Genomic DNA, 24,993 nt, shown 5'->3' with positions numbered 1-24,993 from the left:
ATAAATTTTTTTTAAATGTTTTTTAACAGCTAATTTTTTAATGCCATTTCTTCCCCAACATCTCCAGGTTTTGGCTCACTGTTTATTCTTCCTGGAACACCCTCCCCCTCCCCTCAGTCCAATCTGCTTAGACCAGTGCCATAAGTAGAAATTTCTGTGATGCCGGAAATGTTCCTTATCTGTGTAGTACACCATGGTAGACACTGGCTAAATGTGGCTATTGAACACTCAAAATGTGGCTACTGCAACTCAGAACTGTATTTTAAATTTTATTTTATTTTGATAAACTTCAAATATAAATGGCCACATGTGGGTAGTGGCTACTTTACTGGAGAGTGCAGGAGCTTCATCCATCTAAGAAGTCTTCCCTGTGGGCCTCTTTGGAAGCCTTGCCACCATCACCCTGCAGGCAAATTAGGTACATGCTTTGTACATGTCTTTATCCTAACATTTATCACAATACACTCAGTTGCCTATTTATTTATCTGAGTCTTGCATTGGACTGTAAGTTCCTAAAGCCTTGAGTTATGTCTTATTCACAGTTTGATCCCCCAAAACCAAGTAGAATATTGGCATTTTGGAGGTGCTCCATAAAGATTTTTGAATGAAAGGATGAACAGATGAATGGAACGCTCAGTGGACTGGTAAAGACATTGCTTTATATGTAATAAATCTACAAAACAGATCCCTTGGAACCAAGTGAGCTGGGAACGAAGAGATTTATGGTGGTGATGTGACAAATTATCTTTGTCTGAGGAACACGCACAGCTTTTTAGCTTATCTTTCCTTAAAAACACAGGCGCTGTCTTTGCATAAACTGGAACTTAGGAACAACCGTCTTGTAGAGCCCCTGGTCATTAAGCCATGACTCTGCCCAGACTTGCTCTTTAAGAAAATTCCCAGGAGATAAAGTTCACTGCAATGATGGAGTGAGATAAACATGCTTTTGCTGTGATCCCATGTTCTCACATACCCCATACCGGCCTGCAGAACAGCTGGACTCATTCATCAGATTTGAAAATAATCAGGTCTTCACACTCTGTTATCACGGGTATGGTTGTTCCAAAGGGTATGTTGGCAAAGAGCCTTCTTAACCATGTCCTGGAGACTCAACTACCTTCACCCAAGGGACTGAGGGACTCTTTCTCTCCTCACTAGCACTTCTTCCAAATGCACTCGCAGAGCATAAGGGATGTTCTCATTCAAACCAATAATGATTCTAGGTGTTTTGGAAAAACTTAAATGCCAGAAGTTGGCATGCCACTGCTCGTGTCATTTTAGGGTACACAGCTGAGTCTCATGGCTAGACAAATTCCAAATATTTGTATAATTTAAAGTAATTTGTACAGACATAGTAAAAGTCTATTTTAGGCAATGGAATTTAATATATATTTCTTGGTGAGCCTTTGGTCTTTTGTGTAACTTCAGCTCTGATATTTTAATGTTATAAAATGTTTTCATATTATATGTTTGTGAACTAACAAACCATAAAACAATAACATGTGTTTGAAATATGAAAATATGCCACACTGAACTGTTTTCTAAAATAATTTTTAACTATTTTAAAACAGTTTTTAAAGTCATCTTCATTTTTACATCTTTCAATTAATTGATGAATTCGAAGCAACAGCTGTATAATTCCCAGGGGTTTCTATATCCAAGTATCTATTAAGAGCACAGTAATTTAGTGCATTATTCAAAACCCGGAGTTAAATTCTAGAACTGAGTTTACCACAACTTTGCTGAATGATCAAAGGTAAGGTACTTGATATCTCTTAGTTTCAGTTTTCTATGAGACTATGGACTTTGTACAAGTATGTTTTAAACATCATGAATTAAACCAATAAAAGAAAAAGAAGTACCCTTTGAAGCAGGAAAAAAAAGGGGGGGGGAATAGTGAGAGCGAGAGTACTATGTGCCAGGTACTGGGCCAAATGATTGCCCTGTATTACCTCATTTAATCCTCAAAATAACTCTCTAAGAGAGGCCCTACCATTATCCCCATTTTATAGGTAAGTAAATGAAAAACAGAAAGGTCAGGCAACCAGGTCATGCATCTAGGATTTGAAGTCAGACAGTCTGATTCTCAGGTCTTTGCTCTCAACGAAGTGCTTCATTCTGCTACCCAAAGAGAAAAAAAAAAATTAAAAACCACCTTATTCTTAATTCCAGTTGGGAGCTGTGGCTCCAAGGAGGGACTAGCTTGATAGTCTGTGTGAAAGGTGTGAAAAGGTTCTGCAGATCTTAAAATATGGGCTAGAAGTCATTATTCACATTATTTATAACGACAGAGACCTGATCTTTTCCAGTTTAACATTCAAGCTTTCAAATATTAAAAAATAACCCTCAAATTCCGTAACTGATAGCAATTTGAACTTCTGCTAGGGCACAGATTTGACCTGCATTTGCTACAGCTCTGGGTGGGGCTACAACAGTCAGTCTGGCCCTCCATTCAGGGTCAGGATTACAATTTGGTTTTGTTCTCTGCTTGTTGCCCTGGGTGCAGGAAACGATGTCCCACAAGCAGGGGTTTGGAGATTCACAACAACAACAAAGCTAGGCAAAACCCCTCAGGAATGTCAGAGGCCTACCATTCAAAAAAAAAAAAAAAAGAGGCCTAGTGCATACGTTGACGCTAATAATAAATATTTGCCAACTGATTCTCGGGGCTTCCATGCTTCCACCCCTACTAGAATCCAGTCACCACCTTGTTTTTAGGTTGCCAAAGCATGGAAGGGTCAGACCCCAAAGCTAGGTTTAAATCCTTGGTCTGTCATTTGCTGGTTGAATGATCTTGGGTACTACCCATCAGTTCATTTGCCTGTAAAAACAGGGATACGATTTTTATAGGATAGGTGTGAGAATTAAGTCAGATAATACATGTAAATGCCAAGTGTAAGTGCTTTATGTACAGTGCCTTGTTAAGTCTTCACTACATGGAAATCACACAGTGAATATGGCCTATGATCAACACCCAATGCATGTTTGATATTATATAATTAATTACTCATATTCATTCATCTGACACAGGGATATTTTGTGCCAACTATGTGCTAGGTGTTCAGAGCCCTCCCTTTGGGGAGACTAGGCACTAGCGAGGAGGTCATAGTCTGGTTACCAGAAGACTCACTCAACCTTAAAATAATACTTCATTAATATCACCCCATAGGACTTAAGCTCTTTTATATTCTTTGTTTAACTTTCTTGCTTGAGAATGGAATCAGCGACATTTAACCATCCAGTCATGATGATAAAGTTTAATCAATATAAATCCATCTACTTACATAGTGACTGGTGAAATAAAATGGTCAGAAGTTGTTTCTCATAAATGGGATAAGAGCAGGAGGCATAATATAATCCTACCTCAGGTAACTGTGAAAGACACAAACATATCTTCAGTTTATTTAAGATACTCAGGTATATATTTAAATAGACCAAGGCTTGGCTAGATAAACACAGAAAATGTGGAAGAGCCACAGTTATACTCCTAGGGAAGCCAATATTTTTGTAATAAATAAGCTGAATAACTACAAAAACCAGAAAACTTAAGAAGAATTTTTAAAAACCCTCAAAACACTGTGCTTCCAAGCAAAAGAGTCGTGTAAAAAGACTACTGAATATATTTTAAAGTATGCATTTTAAGGTCTTAGAAACAAATGTATAATGAGTAAAGTAAGGTAGGAAAGCCAGCTAATTAATAAGAATTTGAAAAATGCAGTAGAGGGAGGACAACCTGCTCTATCATTTTCCCTCTGGATTCCAATACTAACCGTAATTAAGAAAAATTGCTGTAAAGTACAGAAATGTATCAAAGACTAAAATCAACTAGCCAACAAATATAGAAAAAGACATGCAACATGACCCTTAATGTAAAAAATGCAAACAAATACTGGCAAAGATTTTGTTAAAAGATGATAATGCTTGGGGTGCCTGGGTGGGTCAGTCGGTTAAATGTCTGACTCTTGATTTTGGCTCAGGTGGTGATCTCAGGGTCGTGAGATTGAGCCCCGTGTTGGGCTCCATGCTCAGTGGAGAGTCTATTTGAGATTCTCTCTTTCCCTCTCCCTCTGTCCCTCCCACGTTCTCTGTGTCTGTCTGTCTGTCTCTCTTTCTAAAATAAATAAATAAGTCTTTTAAAAAAATTGATAATGCTGAACCCTTCTGAAAATGCTGTTAGATGTCCTCTTGTATTAAAGATAGGAATGAAAATTAGTATAAATTTTAAGAAATTTGGCAGTATATATATAAAGACGTTAAAATGTTTAATTCTCTTTGACCTGATAATCCTAATTCTGGGAATCTATCCTAAAGAAATAACCAAAGATATAATTAAATAATTTCAGATCAGGTTTTTAAAATTTATTTTTATAATCAAAGGGTGTTTTTCTAGTAGAGAAAATCTAAATATCTAGAAATAAGAAATAAGGGAACAGTTAAAATTTTTATGTGACACCCATAGGATAAATCATACAATTATTAAAATGTTTTCAAAAGACACTTGATATGGGAAAATGCTTATGTGAAACTTTTCCAAAAATGGGATATAAAGTGTATATTCAGTATGAACCTAATTTTTGATATATTACATATATGAACAGGGAAACAAGCAAAGAATATTTTCATTTTAACATATCTCTAAAAGTTTGCCACTACATATTAATTTTTGACCAAAAGTACATTGGAATTCGCAAATTTATTTATTTATTAAAGATTTTATTTATTTGTTTGTCAGAGAAAGAGTGAGCACAAGCAGGAGGAGAGGCCGAGGGAGAATGACTCCCCGCTGAGCACACAGCCCCACGTGGGGCTCGATCCCAGGACCTCGGGATCATGACCTGAGCCTAAGGCAGATGCTTAACCATCTGCTTTAACCATGCTTAACCCAGGCGCCCCTGGAATTTGTGAATTTATGTATTAAAAAAAGTTCTATGGTCTTGGGCCTACACCAAGGGGATTTCAATACTAAAGTATCAAAACACCTTAATATAAAGCCACCGCACCTTGAGGAGGGGCCACACTGGGCCTAGAGGGCTTGTGCAGGGCTCTCTGCAGAGCTGCGCTTGGCTGTGGCTGGCAGATCCCCAGGTACCAACCAATGCAGGGATCTGGGGAGTTGTGGGAAGCATTCTAACCTGCTCAAATCTCTCTCTCCCACCCATGTGTCATGGGTCCTGAAATTCTATCACTGTGAATCAATCATCTAAGTTAAGTCCTACCTTATCCCTGGAACTTAGAAAAACAACAACACAAAAACCCACAGTGTGGGGTGACATATTAATTCACAGTAACATTCCCACCTAAATTAGTTGATCAGACTTCCCCCTGTTCATTCTATCAACAAACATTTCCTGGGCACCTAGAACATTTGGGAGAGATGCCAACCTGGGGACAAGGAGCTGAATCAATATGGCCTCTGTTCTCTAAGGGATCACAGGCTGTTTGTGAGGTCAGAACGCAGACAACGACACATAATAAAGCTCCACAAGGCAGAGATAAACAAGGTACAAATGGAGTCTACCCTTGCGGAAGCCGTGCCAAAGAACTGCGCCTTACCTGAGGAAGTTGAGAAGACTTCATAGGAAAGGTGCATTTGAACTGAGTCTTGAAAAAAAAAGAAAAAAAGGGAGGAGTGGAGTTTGCAGAGGTGAAGGAAGTAGAACAGAAGAAGCAAGGCAGCCAGAGAGAAAAAGAAGCCTCCAGGCAGGTGCCAGCCTCCTGGGAGGGGCTCTCAGAGAGTGGCCCTGGTGTGCAGAGCCGAGTGGAGCAGAAGAGCCTAGAAGGGACACAGGACCAGACTGAGACCTCAAGTACCATGGAAACACGGGCGCGTTCCGGTGCCAAGTGCCAACAGGGAGAAGGATGTTCCAGGAAAGGGTGCGAGTGAAACACCTGCCAGGTCTGAAATTCTAGCCCAGGGAGCTGCTCCTGCTTCCTCTTACACTTCAGCTCCTGGCCATCTACTGGAATCAGATTACGGCTTTGCTTCTCTGGTTGCGCTTTCAAGCTCCACAATCCAAGGCCACAGTTGGATGAAAATCTCGTCCTCCTTAAACACATCTTCTGTTCTGGTGACTGCGAATACCATTTCAAAATAACAACATGGATGGAACTGGAGGGTGTTATGCTGAGTGAAATAAGTCAATCAGAGAAAGACATGTATCATATGACCTCACTGATATGAGGAATTCTTAATCTCAGGAAACAAACTGAGGGTTGCTGGAGTGGTGGGGGGTGGGAGGGATGGGGTGGCTGGGTGATAGACATTGGGGAGGGTATGTGCTATGGTGAGCGCTGTGAATTGTGCAAGACTGTCGAAGCACAGACCTGTACCGCTGAAACAAATAATGCAATATATGTTAAGAAAAAAAAAAAGAAGAAGATAGCAGGAGGGGAAGAATGAAGGGGGGGAAATCAGAGGGGGAGACGAACCACAAGAGATGATGGACTCTGAAAAACAAACTGAGAGTTCTAGAGGGGAGGGGGGTGGGGGGATGGGTTAGCCCGGTTTTGGGTATTAAAGAGGGCACGTTCTGCGTGGAGCACTGGGTGTTATGCACAAACAATGAATCATGGAACACTACATCAAAAACTAATGATGTAATGTATGGTGATTAACATAACAATAAAAAATGTAAAGAAAAAATACAAATACTTGATGTTTAGTTTTATTGTGTGGGACTTTACTATTCTGAGAACCTGGCGATTCATCTTATTCCCACCAAGGCAAACACAACAGTCATATAGTGCTATGGTATCATAGTGCAGCTCACTTTTCAAACTAACAGGGGATAAAAAAGACAATTTTAAAAGGATACAAGTAGGGAAAATAGACTCTTCGTTAGTTTTTCACTTGAAGATTAAATTCTCCCTTTCATTTTTTAAGAAAAGAAAAATCCCCAAACTTTAGGAAAACATTACTTCTTTCATCCACCCCCATGTCCCACCTTCCATCACCCTCAAGGCACAAATTTTCTGACAGATTTTCTGTACTTGCCACATAAAATACCAAATCGAGGCAGAGCCATCAGCCCAAAGTGCAAAGCAAACTTTCGTTATTAGTCGTGCTGGCAGAAATCTTGGAAAGATACACAAATTCCAAGAAAAAGACCAAAATATATCTCTGCAAAGCAGAACTTCCCTGTAACAAGATTTGTAAAATTTCCTCTTCTCCCCCCTTGGCTATTCTGACACAAGCTGAACTTATTTGCACAATGTTCCAAAGCAGACAGGAACACACGCACACGCACACGTACACAGATACACAAAGAAGACGTGCCTGAAAACTGTCTGAGAGGGGGTGTTCCGAACCGGACCATGTGTGGTGTCCTTGCCCAGATGCATCTGACTTCAGGCTTGGGAACATTAAACAAACACAAAAACAAGACCCGGCAATGCGCGTGCTGGGCTGGATGACAGAGGCGGCAAGCAAATATTGGGATTGTGTTTCACCTATTGCCATGGTTACCAAAACAGGGTGGATACTGACAGAAAGAGAAAGAAATCAAACTGGGAAGACAATGCGTCCCAGGAGAATGTCTGAATGTGTGTATGAAGAGCTTGCTGGGGAGGGTGGCGGTAGGGGGAGCCAAGAGAAGAGATCAGATGGAAAGGGGTGTTTCAATACCCCTTTGTGTTGTGTAAGCAGCAAGCTCAGCCAACGCTCTGCACCGGCACAATACAGACCTCCAAAGGCCCGTGGAAGATCCACACAGCCCAAGGAACACACAGAGGAGGCGTGGGAAGTTTAGTTTTGCTTGGTGGCAGACAAGATCGAGGCAGTTTATCCTCAGCGCCAAGAGATGAAATACTCGGTGTGCATCCACACTCTGGATAATGACTACGAATAGCTTAGTGGTATCAGAGACGGAGACCACCAGAAGAGACTCTTAAGGACAGGAAACAAACTGAGGGCTGCCTGGGGCGGAGGGGGGGGGTTGGGGGGGGTGGGGAGATGGGGTTCCTGGTGATGGGTCTTAAGGAGGGCACGGGATGGAATGAGCACTGGGTGTTATATGCAACTGATGAATCACTAAATTCTCCCCCTGAAACTAATAATACACTATATGTTAACTAACTTGAATTAAAAAAAAAAAAAGAATTGCTTAGTGGTATCATGTCAAGACCCCCCCCCCCCACCCCAGTCTCAAAAAGAATTATAGAGAATTGGGCCCATTCCTTTGGGCAGTCTGATGGTTAGCTTCAATTCCCAGTTGACATGATATAAAAGGGAAAAGCTGAATGAACCTCTTCTCCCAGGTACTTTGCCTCGCTAACCAAACTCAGAAAACACTTCAGGAAATACTCCTCTTAGAAAGTTCGCTGTCACAGCAGCTAGCAGATGGCTTTCCCTGTCAACTCCTGACTGACACATGGAGAGTGCAGTTCCATAAACTTGAAAATCCAGAAACTGAGTTTTCATTCCTCTTCTTTCTGCTAATTAGCTATGTGACCTGGGACAAGCTATTAACTTGAACTTCAGGCCTTTTTTCTCAAAGGGAATGAATTTTGCTAAAATAATTCCCAAGCTCCTTTCCTTCTTTGGAATCTGGTGATTCACAGGCAAATGATAATCTCTTAAATTCTTATTTGCAAAACAAATATAATCAAATGTATAATCCCATGTATTTGAAGTTCTGATCAGCACATGGAATGTAATTCTGTAGGAATTTATTCTGTTCTATAGAAATAAAAATAAATGGTTGCTAGCTCTTATCAAGGATCTCATAACTGAATTATTTACATTACCAAAAAAGTGGCACGATATATTCCTAAATTTTAAACTTTCTATAGTTTAAATGGGCAAAGTGGCAATGGCATATGGGAGTCAACAGAAAGGAGTTGGGACTTCTATTCGCTGTTAGAGAAATGCCTCTACTTTTAATTCTTTAATAACCATAACTAAGCTCACATTCACCATTTGTCTTGGCCAGACAGAAATATGAATCAGGCTTCTCTCCTGTGTTTAGCTGATGAGAACTCCGGAGTCTAATAGGCATAAGTGAATAGGTAGCTGGGCCTGAGCTATTAACGTGAGCCTCATCTTACTTTTACTGCTGAGTTTTGTTTATGTAAGAACTTGCTTCTGCTCAGGGCAAGTTACCATAGGGGTACCAGGGATGGCATGATAAAGTAGAAACGGGACAAAACCCACAGAAGACTTGGGTGCAGGGCCTGGTTATGCCACTGGATGATGCTGGAAAAGCAACTTAACTTTTCTGTCCACGAAATGCAGATACTAATATTTCCCTCTTGACCTTACAGGGTTGCTACGAGGCTCCAATGATACCTGAATATAGAAGGCTTTGTAATTTGGAAAGGGCTCTATTAATAGAAACCCATAGGGTGATCATCCCCCTGCCTGTCCCCCACTGGCAAATCATTATGGCTTAGAGCCAAAACCAAGAGCCCAATGCCTGGGTTCCCATCCCAACACGTTTTACCAGCTTGTATGTTCTTCACTGGTTACCTAACTTCTCAGGTTATTCATTTGTAAAATGAGATTAAGAAGAGTATCTCCCTCATGAGATTGATGCGAGGATGAAATGAGAAAACATAAGATGCTTAACACAGCTTCTGCCACATATACAAGTGCTTAATTAATGTTAACAGTTATTATTTTCTACCAGGGTGTTTTAAGGAAGCAAAGTGCCTTTAGAACGAGACCCATCACTCATGTTAGTGATGGTGTAGATTTTTGTTGCTGTTTTTGTTGTCACGGAATCTTACCTCATTCCTACTCACCTGCCTATGGGACAGTGGTTTTTCGTAGCAACAAGGGAGGAGGATTCTGAGAACAGTGGCCACCTTGGCTCAGGCCATCCTCCTATTGTGATCACTGGTTACAGGGACACATGGCTGCTGGCACGGTTCAAAAGTTAATGAGAGTTTCTTTAAAGTCAACAGTATTTCCTGCCTCACCACAAAGCTACTGAGAAGCAGACAGCTTATTCATTCACTGCTTTTTTTTTTTTTTTTTTAATTCCTGGACGTTTAGGAAGTAAAACTGGGGGTGATTAAAGCAAATAGGCAAATCGCAGAGCAGCATTTCTCAAGAGTGCCCGGGCGATGTAACCTGGAGACTGTCTTTTCATGTGTATAAACTTTCCAGGCAACTCCATATGGAGCCAGGCTTCTCTGTGATTTATCTGTTGGACAGTGGGTGGCCAAGGGGCACTGTAGGCAAACAGTTATCCAGCTCGATAATTAGGGAGGGGAAAGGCAAACACAAACACACCCAGGTTGACATTGAAAACAAAGTGGAGATTTAACCACGGGTTGCGCACTAGACCATCCCAGTTCTTGTCTACCCATCGGCCAGCAGAAAACCAGGGGCCAAGGAAAGAAGCACTGTTAGTAATTTATCAGTACAGCCGATGAAAAAAGCATCATGCTGGGTAGAAACGTGACGGTCTGAACTGGGGGCCCAGCTTTGTGTTGAAATGATGGCTTGATTTCCCCAAGTGTTTAGTTGCCTCTGGTGTCCTCACTTGTGAAATGAGGAATCTGGGCAAGGTCTTCACTAAGTACCTTCTACCTCTAAAAGCCTTTGACTTTCCAATTTTTTTGTTTCACTCATTAATGCACATATTTATATACCTATTCAATAAACTGTAAACCTAACTATAAATGAGGTATTGACAAGTCAACAAGTGAAATACAGCACAGTTAGCCTATCACAGTGGAAGAAACAGCATCTAGTATTGATCCTTCTCAATTCCTAGGAGGTCAATGTTATTCCAACTTCTATTTTCTAAGTAAGAGATACATTGCTTTTCTCTCAAGGAAGAAAACAAAACAAAACATGCCAGATATTGTTTCCAGATATCCTTCGAAGAAATCAAATGTAGTCAAATACTCTTTCTTAGTTGATTACTTAGCTTAGCATTTATCTCGTTTAAGCCTCTCCTTCTGAGCCCCACCCTTGCCCCTTACTCACTCCATCCCACCCCCACTTCCACTGCTACTGTTTGGTTCCTTCTCCTTATTTTAATTCAACTCAACTCAACTAATTAAATTCAGCTCTCGGGCGCCTGGGTGGCTCAGTTGGTTAAGCCACTGCCTTCGGCTCAGGTCATGATCCTGGAGTCCCGGGATCGAGTCCCGCATCAGGCTCCCTGCTCGGCAGGGAGTCTGCTTCTCCCTCTGACCTTCTCCCCTCTCATGTGCTCTCTCTCTCTCTCTCATTCTTTCGCTCAAATAAATAAAATCTTTAAAAATAAATAAATAAATAAATAAATAAATAAATAAATTCAGCTCTCATTCATGGGGCCTTTCTTAGTACAAGGAACTTCCATGATGCAAGGATTATCTTCAAGGAGCTCCCAATCAATCGAGTGGGGGGGGGCGGAGACACACATGTAAAATAAGAAACATCAAGATAAAAATGTGTTTGGAGAGAGAGGCAGTGAAGCTCAGTCAGGGAGGCCACAGGGCTCTGGTTAAATCAAGGGGGACATTTGGTACTAGCAACCACCCCTCATCTTTTCCAGGTTATCTGGAGGTCTAAACCCCTAAACGGGAGGTCCTTGCCATCCTTAGCTCCCATTTTTTTGTAAATATAAACAAACCCTGAAAAATTTGATATAATCTGCTGGTTGCTGTTATCTGGAAGCTGTATGATATTTTTATCTAAAGGATCAATATTGTGATGAAAAAGATTTGTCGGTGGAGTCTGAGATGTTAGCCTTTGCTATGTGATGCATCGTTGGGCCAGTTTTTTAACCTCTGGGAGCTTCAGTTGTCTCAACTATAAAATGGGGACAACAGCCCTGTCACGGCGCTGTCCTGAAGGCAAAATCAGGTCTCAGGTGCATGTACCTTCTTCTTAGTATCAACACTCTCTTTGCTTCCCTAACTCTGTCCAAACTGAAGGTGAATCCTGGGCAGAGCCGCCCCAGCCCTCTCTGGAAAGTTGTTCATATGCCATCCTTCATTTTAGTTGGTTTCAGTATGATAATCATCTCAACATTACTGAGACACAAGACAGGTGTACGGACAAGTCCCCCCCCCCCCCCCCACCGCCCCATTTAGCTTCCAACCCTATTACTGGCCTGAAAAAAAAAAAGAAAGAAAGAAAAAGGAAAACCTCTTTTAAAGCTAGATAGAAATGAACACAAATCTATGTAACTCTGAAGATACCATATCCACACCACTACAGAACTGCTCACGCCCACAAGAGGCTAGAAATGTGTCACAGTCTGTATTAAATTCCCTTACCCTCTCTGTCTCCTTCTTCCTCCCCTTTTCCATTTTTGTCTGCTTATCCCCCTCATTTTCTCCGTTTCCCCTTTGCATGTGAAAAATGTCCATCAGTATCCAGTGAACTTCCTTTCTAGCAGACCCCATTTTCATGGAAGATGCCCCCAATCCCAGAAATCTGGGAGGAAGAACCCATTGTTTTGGGTGGTTAGAAGGATGGAAATCTCTCACAGCTCTGAGTCTGCTTTGACCTCCAAAACAAAATCCAATATGCATATATTCACTTGTATAATCATGAAGCCATATGTTTGTCGGCTTAATTCTTCAGAAAAAGAATCCATAAAACTCAATTATAATCTGCCAGAATTATGACAGAACCGGCTCAGACAGATGTGCCTTCAGTACACTGAAGTCCACTGCTTGATGTCCATATACGTTAAATCAAAAGAAGAGCACTGTGCTACTTGATTTGGATATCCCGGATTAATACACTGTACAGCTTATCGGGGACAGCTATTTTGCTCTCTTCCACAATAGAAATGACCAATCTGTGGCAAGAAAGATGGATGCATCCTACTGAGCGATCACTAGTCGAACAGCTTCTAACAAAGCTGTACAGTTAAAGCAATCCTGGCTTAAGCTTTTGTCCACCTCCAAGACCTCCAAGTTTCACCAGAGATGCAGGATGATGGCTTTTGTCAGTGGTCAATAGAGAGTGTGAAATAGACACTCTGACACCAATGTCCCCAGGAGAATAGGTCTGCAGTGCTGTGGTGTGGGCGACACCCTCCCTGGCAGCTCTCTGGTTTCTCGTGTGCTCTGAGAACACACCCCACAGAGTGCATTCATCACAATAGCCCATGTGTGACCTTTGGGAAAGTCCTTGAAAACAGTGAAACAGGAGTCTTAGTTGAAATCTGGAATCCATTCCAGTCTTACACAGGAAGAAAATTAGGCATAGAACAACAAAGCCCATAGTTCAGAGAAACCTGGGGAGGCTCTGGCTGACATTAAAATCATGGAAGATTTTTTTTCTCCATCACTTTGTATTTTGTAAAAGCTTTTCATCTGAGCAGTCCAAAGCTGCTAGAAAATACTGTACAGTTAGTGGATGGCAATAACTGATTTCTCCAGTGAATAAAGCAAACGGAATGAGAATAGAAATGCTGAGTAATGTATTAAAAGCCAATTACTAAACACTCTTCCAGGCTACTAAGTAAATGCTATTTCTCCAAAATGTAAGTGGCCAATACCTCCATTTTCTCCCTTGGAATAACAGATTGGCAATAATGGTGTCAGGGGTGGGAGCCTGGGACAGAGAGAATAACTATGCTCCCTAAGCCCTAACTCCAAGTTAGAGTTCATTAGCTCAGACATCATGGATCTGGAAATATTCATCCATCCACCCAGAGCATGAATCAGCAGAGTCGTGTGCTTGCTCAGTAAATTTAACTTGACAAACATTTGTGGGGTCACATTATTTTATAGGTACAGACCAATTTCCTTTTGCCTCCAGTTGATATTATTCACAATAGTCGGCCATATCATATGTTTTTCTTTCATACATATAAATAATTATAAACATGTACTTCCTTTGGAAGCGTTCTCCTTCTTTGCCAGTAAGAAGAGGGGAGGTAGGACATTTCTGAGTCAAGTGGTGGCATATAATCCCATGAAAATCAATTGGCAGGGAAATCTGGTTTGGAACTGTGTGTAAGAATCCACCTAAAGTTTGTCTGGGAGGTCCCTCAAAAGGGATACAGACCCCAAACCAAACAAGATGATTCAGAAATAATCCAGCTGGGGGAGTAGCATCTGATGCTCAGACCCAGAACACTTATTCATACACATGAATAACTTAATTTTGTTTTTTTCTTAAGTACCTTCACAGTTAATTTTTTATTTTCCTTAAAAAAAAAAAAAAGTAAATGGCATTACTCTGGTCTCCAAAACAGATGCCAATTTGAACTTCACTCTGCCAGCAAGTATTTGGTTTGGCTCTGCAGGGCTTGAGTTGAAAAAATATTTGCCAATTCCAAAAAGATTTAACGAGCTTTGCTAAAGATGCCGGTGCCATCTGGCATGTCACGGGGACTGTGGCACGGCAAAGAGAACTCTCTTAACCACAGATTTTATTTGCCCAAGGTAGCCAACACTGGGAATTCAGGCGCTTCCTTGAATCAAGGAGCTGAAAGACAAATGAGTAAAATTTCCAAGAGAAAGTGACCAAAGCAGGCGTCAAAAAAACTTGCTGGCATTGAAAATGAAGTCAACTGGTTTTGGTGGCTGATTTTCAGAAGCATCAAAAACATCCTCATACCAGCCACCAGACACAGTCCCCAACGCTGTCAGTCAGGAAACCAAATAAATCCCCAAATTGTAGCAAAGCTACCCTGATCCAATATCAGACCATGCTACAGTGTATTTTGTTGCCATCTGATACCTTACTAATTGTGGTGCCAGAATTTAAATACATGAAAACCCAACGACCCACCTCAAGTAACTCTACTAAATACAATAAGCAAAGATGGACATGCATTGCTTTTATTAATATTTAATAGGATATAATGCATAAATCTTTCACTGTGATGGGAAAGACTGAATTGACGGCACATAAATCTCAAAGGTTAAAAGTCACTGAAGGTTGTCACCTGCAATCACGTATTTCAGTAAGAGGTGCAATTACCCTGCATGAAAACAAGGCTGTGATCCTTTGAATTAGTGTCACATCTGACAACTATAACAAAAAATGAAAAATATTTCCGTGCTAGTGTATGCTTAAAAAAATCACACGTCTGTCTTCACAGACATGGAGACAGGACAAGTGACACTGAAACTGTGACCACCTTGAAGAAGAGAAACTCTGGATTGTCTTTGTTAATTTCACATTATGAGAAAATGTACACCTACTTGGGTGTATCCCATCTGAATGCCTATGGATCTCCCCAAACTCCTAAATGTCCCTTCCACTGAAGCTGATCCAATGCTTATTTCATGGTCATCTGATGCCAAGGTTCAATAACAAATATCCTCAAAGAGAGAGCCAAGTTCTGGACTGCCTTTCCACAGAAAAGACCTCTTCACCAAAACAACGACCGAGCCGTCTACCTGACTCAGCTGAAATTTGGAAGTCAGAGTAGACATCAAAAGAAAGAGTCACAAAATAACAAAAGGATGATTATAATTGTTATTTACCATTTTGGCTTCTGAATGCATTGGCTGGACCTGGGGAGAAGCACAGGGGTTGCTGAGATTTGGACCTTGCATTCCCAGGAGGCTGGAGTTCACGGACATCTGTCTCTCCATCTAAGAGAAAGGAAAGCAACAGAATCAGAAGTCTACGAAAAGCAGTCTAGGTCACAGACAAAGCTGCATTTCTCTTTCAAGTGGGTCATTTAGAATTTCTTTGAATAACTCTGGAGAAAGACTGTGGTTTGGGGAAGTGGTAAGTAACACACTCTGAGCCTTGAACTCCAGGACATCAAAGAATTAATCCAAAGCCGTGCATGCTATAGGAGATGCCCTATGCCAACGAGAGCCACGTTGTCATGGTACATTTGCAAACAAAAGTATGGAATATTTCCACTTTTGCAAACACTCCAACTGCCACGAGTCATGCTTCTTTTTATAACTGTAAAGAATAATGTATGCCTAGAAAAGTGCTGGAAGGATATATACCAAATGGTTATTTCAGGTTATCCATGGCTTTTTTTCCCCCTAAGTTTTGTACAAAAACATGAATCATTTTAGCAATGAGGAAAACATTAAATTAACTTAAAAAAGTAATGCTCTCGAATATGCTGGGTCTTCTTGCCACTGTAACTTATAAACACAGTCAAGATGAACAAGAGCCGGGCGCCTGGGTGGCTCAGTCGTTAAGCATCTGCCTTCGGCTCAGGTCATGATCCCAGGGTCCTGGGATCGAGCCCCGCATCGGGCTCCCTGCTCGGCGGGAAGCCTGCTTCTCCCTCTCCCACTCCCCCTGCTTGTGTTCCCTCCCTCGCTGTGTCTCTCTGTCAAATAAATAAATAAAATCTTAAAAAAAAAAAAAAGATGACCAAGAGGTATTTGAGCTGCCGCCCCTGGTAGATCTCCCCTTCCCAGTTAACCTAGTCAGGACGCTACACAGCAGCCGGTTTTGGCCTCACGGCAGAGGGCTAGACCTTGGGGGGGGTGGTGAAGAAAGCAGGGGAGGGTACTGTACCACACCTGATGGATACTGTCCTGCTGGCCTGCCACTGTGTCTAGAATTAACATCATTTCAAATACCTGCATGAGTTCTGGCATTTTTGTCTCCAGGGAGTCCCTGTTAAAAAGGAAATACAGTAAAACCTCTCTTTCAATCAAGGAAGGGTATGTGTGATTGATATTTTCTGTTGAGTAGAAATTTAGCATGTTCCAAAGAACTAGAATAAAGCAAGTACACTTAATACTAAATCACACAGAAGACTTTCGTCAAGAGGAAAAAATAAATTCTTCAATGCAAAAGTTGATCCCCTTGCTGAAGGATGGAAATGAAAATGGATCAGAAACTTGAGGGAATCTGCTTTCTGCTCAAAGTTAGCCTGGGGAGTCTGAGGAAAAAAATACAGAGTTCTTTATCACTGGAGCTCTTCCCAGAGCGGAGGACAGAAACCTCACTGGCGGGAATGGAGAGGGAAAGCCGAGGTAAATGTCCCTTTAGGGTCCCTGCCATGGTCGGGTTCCATCCCTGCACCCCTGCTGGGTCCACCCCAGGCGCGGGACTGCAATTATGACATTAATGTGTGGGTTAGCAGAGGTGCTCACAAAATGACACGAGTGACGGGTGGACAGTCCCTGTCATAGCAAAGCACCCTCGGCCGTCCCTTAGCCTAAAAGAGTATATGTTTGTGTGAAACTGCTTCAAAAGGAGCCCTCTGATGAAGAATCTTCTATACAGTCTAGAGCCTGCTGGCAACGACTTTTGAGGCCTTATCAATTCAGGAAAATAAAATGTTCACTCCCATATACCCCCCGAGTCTCCAGGTAGCCTAGGTATTTTGTTTTTTATTATTGTTTTGTAATTCTGGTAAAATATGTGTGTCATAAAATTTCCCACTGTAACTAGGTTTCCGCGTACAGTTCAGTGCTATTAAGTACGTCCATGTACTCTAATTGTTAAGTCATGAAGATTGCGCCACAAAGTGCTTATTGCTTGTAATTCCCCCTTCCAGAGGCTGGGAGATGGAAGGGTTGGAAAGGCATTTGGCCCTTTATTCCAACTGGTAACCTTCTCCTAGAGGGAAATCAAGTCCAAATGTGCTTTTGCTTTCAGTTTCCTGAAGGAAGGTCATTGAGAAGTACAAATGATTATCTGGAAGTTTCCACGCTGCTATCCATCACGAGCTACAGAGAAGGGCGAGCAGCTTACTTGCAGCCTCGGGATCCAGAATCAGCCATGCTGCCCACTCTGTGGAAAAGTTACAGTCTGTGACTACTCCTACTCCATGACTCACAAATTCAACAGAATGTTGAAAACAGGCTGATTTCTCTACTTTAAAAAAATTGCATTTTTCCATCTTAGTGATTGTAAGGGGTCAGCAAGCGCCTCATCAAGCCAACGATTTGGTGCTTATACTAATAAGGTTCTGCCCGAGTGTCTTTGGTGAGGTGCCTAGAATTAAGAAGTCAGATGATTGAAGTGGTTTTGCTGAATACTAAGCAACATTTAGCACTGCAGGTAAAACATCCAGGTAAAGGATTTCACCTTTTTTTGAGCTTCTCCTTTCCTTCTGAAACAAATCAGAAAATGGGAGTTAAAATCTCTACAGCTCACTTTTTTGTAATTATAAATGAGTGTTCATATTCCCATATTTTGTGAACATTTGACTTTCAAGATAGGAAATCACACCACCATGAAATCCTTCCTTGTTGTTCACCACACCCCCAACATCCAGCGCAGTGCTTGGCTCAGAGCAGGTGCCCAACCAAAGCTTGTGGAATGAACAGATATATCATTTTGCTTCAGACCTAGGACCGTGTGAAATGGGTGACCTGGCAGCATGCACTGCAAATCAGTTAAGAATATTACCTCCACCTACAGACAGACTGATCTTTTATACCAAGGGAATCATGGTTCCCCAGGGTGGGAATTCTATGGGAAGACTATGCTTAAAATGCCAGAATCTGAGCATAGGAGCTGGGGACTTGATAACATGGACGAAAAGGCCTAGATTTCTGGGACCAGGAACTCTTAGGGTATCTTTTTTTTTTTTTTTTTTTAGAGATTTTATGATAGTTTTCATGAGTTACATTCGTGTCACTTTAAACCAAGGTTTCTCAACCTCAGCACTGTTGACATCTAGGGCCCAAATAATTAGTTTCTGGTGGGGGTTATCCTGCACATTATAGAATGTTGAACAGCTTCCTTGGCCTCTGCCCGCAGAGGCCAGTAGCAGCCTTCCCTCAGCTGTGACAACCAACAACAGTATCTTCAGATAGTGCCAAACAATCGCCCCGAGTTGGAATCAGTGCTCTTAGACTGACCCTTGGCACGGCAGCTGTGCATATCAGTGACATGGGTTGGGGAACTCCTGTAGGGGTGGCATCCCTGACTTTCTGTCTACACTGGCCATTGATCATGTACCTGATCCTTTACTTCTATTCTGAAGCATCAACAGGAGGCCAAGTTGTACAATGAGATGAGATGGTGGAAACCAGCACCAGATACTTTTTCACTGGGCCGTCTCAGCCCGTGTCCCATCTTTGTCCCTGGAAATGGTACAATCAGATGGAAAAAAAAAAAAAGGCACTGAAGTGGTATTTTTCTGGCTAATGGATAGAATTTATGAAAGGACACTAATTTTGGACCAGAGGGATTTAGCGTCTAAAGGAACACAGCTTATGGTGGGAGTCTTCGTGCGCCTGGCTGGGTTGAATAAAACCTGGGCAAGGGGCATTGGTGGCACTGTCATAGCTCATCTGAAGATGTTTAAGGTGAGCAAGGCAGGGAAAGTGTGTCAACTCATCTGTTCCTTCTGGCCCAATTTTGCAAAGACTGTTTCCAGCCAGGACAACCCGCTATTTATAGTAGGCGGGTCCATTTCTCTGAACTTGGGCCTCCCAGCCCTCATCCACCCCTGCCTCCACTCAGATAAATCGGCAAACTGCTCAAACTTCGAGAATCTGAGCTGCTCAATGTGAGTTGAGGTGGGGTTTGTCACAGCTGTGGGCCGTTAGACAGCTGCCTTCAACTTCTTACTCTTCAGCTTTTCGTCTGTAAAATAAGCGTGTCAATAATTACCGGGATCCCATTCCCACAGGATCCCGATGACAGCGACATGAAGTGACAAATGTAGACAATTCCTTAAGAAGCAAAAACGCTCTGCCAGGCATTGTTGATACTGTTCTGGGAGGGTTTTCACTGCATTGTCATACCATCTCTTAGGACTTCTGAGAACAACTGTGGCCCCAAGAATAAGGTCATGAGCCAGGCTCCCCAAAGCACAGGCCAGGGAGGATGAAGAAGCACAGGGAGCGGATCCTGTGGAAGAAGAGCAAGGTTTGCTCTGGAATACTCTGTCTGTCCCTTCTAGGCTAATGTGTTGTTTTCAGAGCGGGGGGGCGGGGGTTGTATTACATAATGATTAGAATGTAGACTCTTGAGTCATGCCACCTGAATTTAAATCCTTACGCTCCATCACCTACTAACTGCGACCTTAGCTAAGTTACTCGGCCTCCTGTGCCTCAGCTTCCTCGTCTGTAAAATGGGGGTAAAAAGAGTGTATCCCTCACAGGTTTGTTGTGACAGTGAAAGCAGAGAATACAGTGGTATCACACAGCGGTTGACCGAGTGGGCTCTGGAGCCAGAATTCCTGGGTTCAGAACTCAGCTACGCTGCTTCTCAGCCAAGCAAGCTACTTGCCACACTTCTCCCATTCAAACCAGGGGGGTAGAAATAGCGTGTGCCTGACGGGATTGTTTCACATGTTGAGGAAGTGCTTACAGAGGGACTAGCACATGGTAAGCAATCAATAAATGTTGTGAGCAGGATTAACAGACTATGATATGCAGGGACACATATTAGCAGCTATTCTGTACCATCATTATTATTTTTGTTATTATATTTGTCACTCTGAGTCCTGGCAAGACCACTCCCTGGTGAGTTAAGGACACTCGGTATATAGCCCACGCTATACAGACTTTGGGCTAGTCGTAAAACACTGTCCTTGAACAAATTCCATTCCCTGGGTGTGGCAAGCTCACTTGTCACCAGCAAGAAGATGGGGTCAGGCCTCACTAAGGGAGCACTGAAGGCCGGGAAAGCCAGCCAGACACCGAGGGACAGACAACCGAGCGCTCTCTGCAAAGTAGCACACAGCTCAGCTTTTCATCCAGAAGAAGGCGCTTTCTTTCCAGCTTAGATCTCAGCTTTTCTTCTACTGTTTTCAAAAGAGCAAGGCTCAGTGGAACTGAGAAGCACTTACTGGCATCAAGACGGCAGAAGATCCTGGCATCGTTGGGTTGGGCAGGGTCCCAGGCATGGAGGCTGGCATGGGCTGTCTCTGTCTGTTGTGGAGATGTAGCAGAGAAGATAGAGAGCCTGGGACAGGCCTGGCAACAGAGAGAGAAAGCAAACATTATTCCTGATGCCTGGGGGCAGGGGGTTCACTGCCTGCTTCCCCACGTCCGGAACCAGCGGGGACAACACCGTTACAGGAGCAACAGATCAGATCCTCTGATGGGAATCACATAATTGAGGATATTAGGGAAATAATAACAAATCAAACACAAGCCTGGCTTCCTCTGCTGCTTCCTAGTTAATATATCAAATTCCACTTCATTTCCTGACCTCTGTTATCTAACTCATGTTCAATAGTCAACAAGCCGGTAAATCTCCTATGACCCCTGCATCTTAGGGAAGGGACTCGGGGGTGAAATCCTGTGTTTACTCAGAATTCTCTGCCTTGTGGAGGGTCTTAGACCCAGAGATCTGTGTACGTTTGTTTTATCCGCACTCTCCTATGCCTCTGCCTGGAAGCCCTCCTGGCTTTATTCTGGATACACGTTCACCGTCTGGATTCGTAAAGCCAACTTTATTCATGAATTCCCAATAGAAATCTGTTTTGACTTTTTCATAGTTCTCCACTGTGGGTGGAAAAAACAAACAAACAAACAAACAAACAAAAAAACAAAGCCAGGACACAGACCAAAACAGCAGGAATGAGGCTCATGCCACTGCAGCCAGCCTTTCTCAGGCAAGTCCAGAGCCCAGCCCCCAATTACCAATCCCTCATTTTATAATAACTGGAGGTGTTAGGCTGTTTGACAGAAACTGATTTTGGCCTGACCTGCAGAACTTGGGTAAGCATGCCTCCGGGGAGTACACTGAGCTTTTGCTTCAATTTGCCAGAGGAAAAAAAAATTTTTTTTTAGGACTTAAATTGATTTAATGAGCCAGGGAATGTGTGGCTGAGGGAAAAAGGAAATTATTTGTGTTTATGAAAAATGGCAAATAAGTGACCTCCTCAGCTAAATTCTCAATCTCCTGATGCTTTTGCTCTGGGGAGCTGTATAAATGTCAAACCATTAAATTAAAGATTTAACAAATAAAACAAAACAAATAAATAAACAAACACATCCCCCCCCCACCCCGGGACCTCTGAGTCTTCCATGTTAAACTACCTTATCCTGAATGCCATAAATGAAGTTACTGCTTCCAGAATTAATGCATTTTCTTTAAAAAAGAAAAAAAAGAGAAATTCCTTCATGCTAAGTGCTGGGTAATGATTGCAGACAGAGATGTCCTGTGTGGTCCAACGCCTTTCTATGCTTCGGGAAGGACAGTCCCATCCAGAGTAGCATGAGAAGCCTCTTCTTTGGAGCTTGTGTACCTCCCGTGACTGACTTGAGGAGAAAGTGGGGATTGAAACAGGGAGAACAATGCCAACATGCTCTTTTGCATTGTTGTTGAAATCTCAAAGATTAGGTTTTCTACCCTTTTTGTCTAACAGTTCCTTTGGGCAGAGCTCGCTATCACAGGCACATGAATCTTATAAGGATTAATCATAAATTAGTCAATATTTATATGTTCAGGAAGTTATATAAATGAAAATATAAAAGAATATAAAACTTTTACCCAGACTCCATGTAGATGTACACAAATGACATCCAGCTTTATGAGGAGAATGTGTGTATGAATAGTTACATGGAGAGGCCAACAGAAGCAGCCTGTAACAATGAAAAGTGTTTTCAGAAAAGCAAATGCGTGTTATGGGTATTTCTTGACCTGTGCCCTGGGGCCCTCTGGAGTATAGATTAACAATAGGATTAGTAGGGTCTCTGAAGGTCCTTCACCTTTTACAGTTCTAGGAAACTGCTGGTTTCCCCGCTGCTCCAAAATTCTACAGTAGGTTGTACTTCACTGGGTCTTAAAGCCTACCTCCTTCAGAGGTGGAGAGCTCCAGTCAGACAGGTATAAATGTGGCTCTGTCAACAGACAAGGTTTGCTTTATATTCTCCAGTCTTAATGTTTTGTTTGTGACCTTTGCTGGGAAGAAAATAGCTGTATATCAAAGTATGTCATCTTTGATAATGGTCAGTTCCTCCAAGTGCAAGGTTAGTAATCTGAACTGCCCTGTTTTATAAGGAGAAAGATTCACTGAGACCATCACTACAGATAGTTGTTAATCATCTATCCATCCACCCATCTACAGATATCCAGACAGAGACATGCACACACATACATCCACACATCCACGCATACATAGAGATACATGTAAACATACGTACATACAACCTTCTACCGTATGTCTTTTCACCTAGTCGCCAGGAGGAATGCTTTGGGTACAGATAGGGACAAGTGAAAAAAGACAACTGAAAACATTTTATAATGATGATTGGCCATATCATCCTCATAAAGAAAGGGCAACATATTATCATCATTTACATTTTGTTTCCAACATGATATATTAATGATAATCTTGGTGATCAGTTTCTACTGATGAATCGTTTTTAGAAAAGAAATCAGTTAAACGATGCTTATGTGAATGGAGAGGCAAAAGTAATCAAATTTAAAATGAGTTTTCATTCTTCATACAACTAGGGAAAACTCCCAGCTGGATAGAGTAGCTAGGGAATGGTATGCTTCATTTAATCAGTGTTCTTATTAGGTCAGTTACTTCCACACCATGCATAGATGTACCGGATTTTTAAATATAAAGCATTCCTCCATTAATTAAGAAAGCTTTTCAGGGTACTGAGTTCCCTTGGAATTATAATAATTGCCTAATGATAGCAATCAAACCAATTAACAATATATACTTGAAAGAGAGATGGCTATTTGAGAACTCTGCATGTTTGGATTCTGAATAACTTTGCATTATTGTTTTACACAGAATCTACATTTTATTTATTTCTTTGAGAGAGAGAGAGTGCACGCACATACACGCACGCATGTGCACATGCAGGAGGGAGGGGCAGAGGGAGAGAGAATCTTAAGCAGGCCCCACACCCAGTGTGGAGCCTGACACGGGGCTTGATCTAAGAACCCTGAGATCATGACCTGAGCCAAAATCAAGAGTTGGACACTTAACAGACAGAGCCACCCAGGCACCCCGATACGGCTTCTATAAATAATTTTCCCAACCCATGCTGGGAACAAAACTGAGGCGTTTTCTATGCTTCTTGTTCGGGCTTTTAAAACTACAAAAACTGAAAGAAAAAAAATCTACTCCTACTCATCGCTGGGTATACAAAGGGTTAGATTGAGGTAATTATGTAGCTTGGCCCAATAAATAATCATTTGTCCAGAATATTCTGATCATTGAAGCAAGAGTGGTATCGGAATAATTACATTAATTATCTAATTCCCTTTGTGTATAGAGAAATAATTATTAACACACTGCACTTGCTTGAAACTTTTTATATTACGCTTATACAGTTTCATATTTTTCAAAATATTTCACCTTCATGTGACTTGAAACAATGCCATGTGTTGGGTAGGTCAGATTACCCCCATTTTACTCAGAGTAAGCTGAATTCAGAAACATTTAAATGTGCCCAAGGTCATCTGGGTCACGAAAAGAAGCGGGGCTCATATTCAACTTGCAACACAGGGCTTCCCCCATCATACCTTGATGGCTCCCATAACTAAGTTATTATTGATTTTTTATACTAAAATAAATTCACGGTCTATTTCCTTTGATATCCACACTACTCCCTGGACTTGGCAATGAAGCAGTAAAATTCTGCAGTTCTGCTAACACGAGAAGTCTCTCATCCATGTGAAATATGTTTTCTTCCTTTAAAAAAAACACCAAAAACTTCCCAAACAACACATCGGTTAGACTCTGAAAATAAGATGGCAAATTACAGCAAAGTTGTGAAAACAAAGACCCAACAGTCTTTCTCCAGTGCAGGCTTGTTGCCATGAGCTAATAATTCCAGACTTTGAGCAAGCCGAGCCTCCTTTTTAATAACCATATGCCTCTAGGTAAAGTATTTCTACTAAAAATTATTGAGGCATGGAACAAGGTAAGATGTGTGAGCTCATGTTGGATTGTTCAATTACTAAACTGAGTCCCGTAGCATTAAGAGTTTTCCAACTTGACAGATTATTCCTCTTTATACACTTGTATAAACATACTGCTTACGGCTGAAATCTATGTAAGCTTTTCTTTCAATTAAAATGTCAAGGATGACAGACTGTGTTTTCAGTGTCCTTAACAGAATGAAAGGTACCACAGCGAGCGATTTTATGTCCTCATTTTTACCCCCAAAGGATGTTTTCCAGTCTAGGGGTGTCTGAAAAGCAAGCTCTGTGTCTGCCACTCT

The 24,993-nt window shown here is 41.8% G+C and overlaps 1 protein-coding gene across 3 annotated transcripts in view; it reads right to left on the bottom strand.

The window, feature by feature from the left end:
- The window catches only part of CREB5 (cAMP responsive element binding protein 5), a 339,425-nt gene that overhangs the window by 79,575 nt on the left and 234,857 nt on the right, over positions 1 to 24,993 (bottom strand). For all 3 annotated transcript variants that reach the window (XM_088018237.1, XM_088018238.1, XM_028119272.2), the window contains 2 exons: positions 20,646 to 20,772; positions 15,394 to 15,504 (listed from right to left, as the gene is read on the bottom strand). In XM_088018237.1, coding sequence (XP_087874363.1) covers positions 15,394 to 15,504; positions 20,646 to 20,772 — 238 coding nt within the window. The remainder of the gene's footprint in view (positions 1 to 15,393; positions 15,505 to 20,645; positions 20,773 to 24,993) is intronic.

This window comes from Eumetopias jubatus, unplaced genomic scaffold (genome assembly GCF_037043125.1).
Source record: "Eumetopias jubatus isolate StellerSeaLion01/CBP00866 unplaced genomic scaffold, mEumJub1_p1.0 scaffold_14, whole genome shotgun sequence".
Taxonomy (NCBI): Eukaryota; Metazoa; Chordata; class Mammalia; order Carnivora; family Otariidae; genus Eumetopias; species Eumetopias jubatus.
The sequence above is the reverse complement of the archived record's forward strand: the minus strand, read 5'-3'. Positions and strand labels throughout refer to the sequence as shown.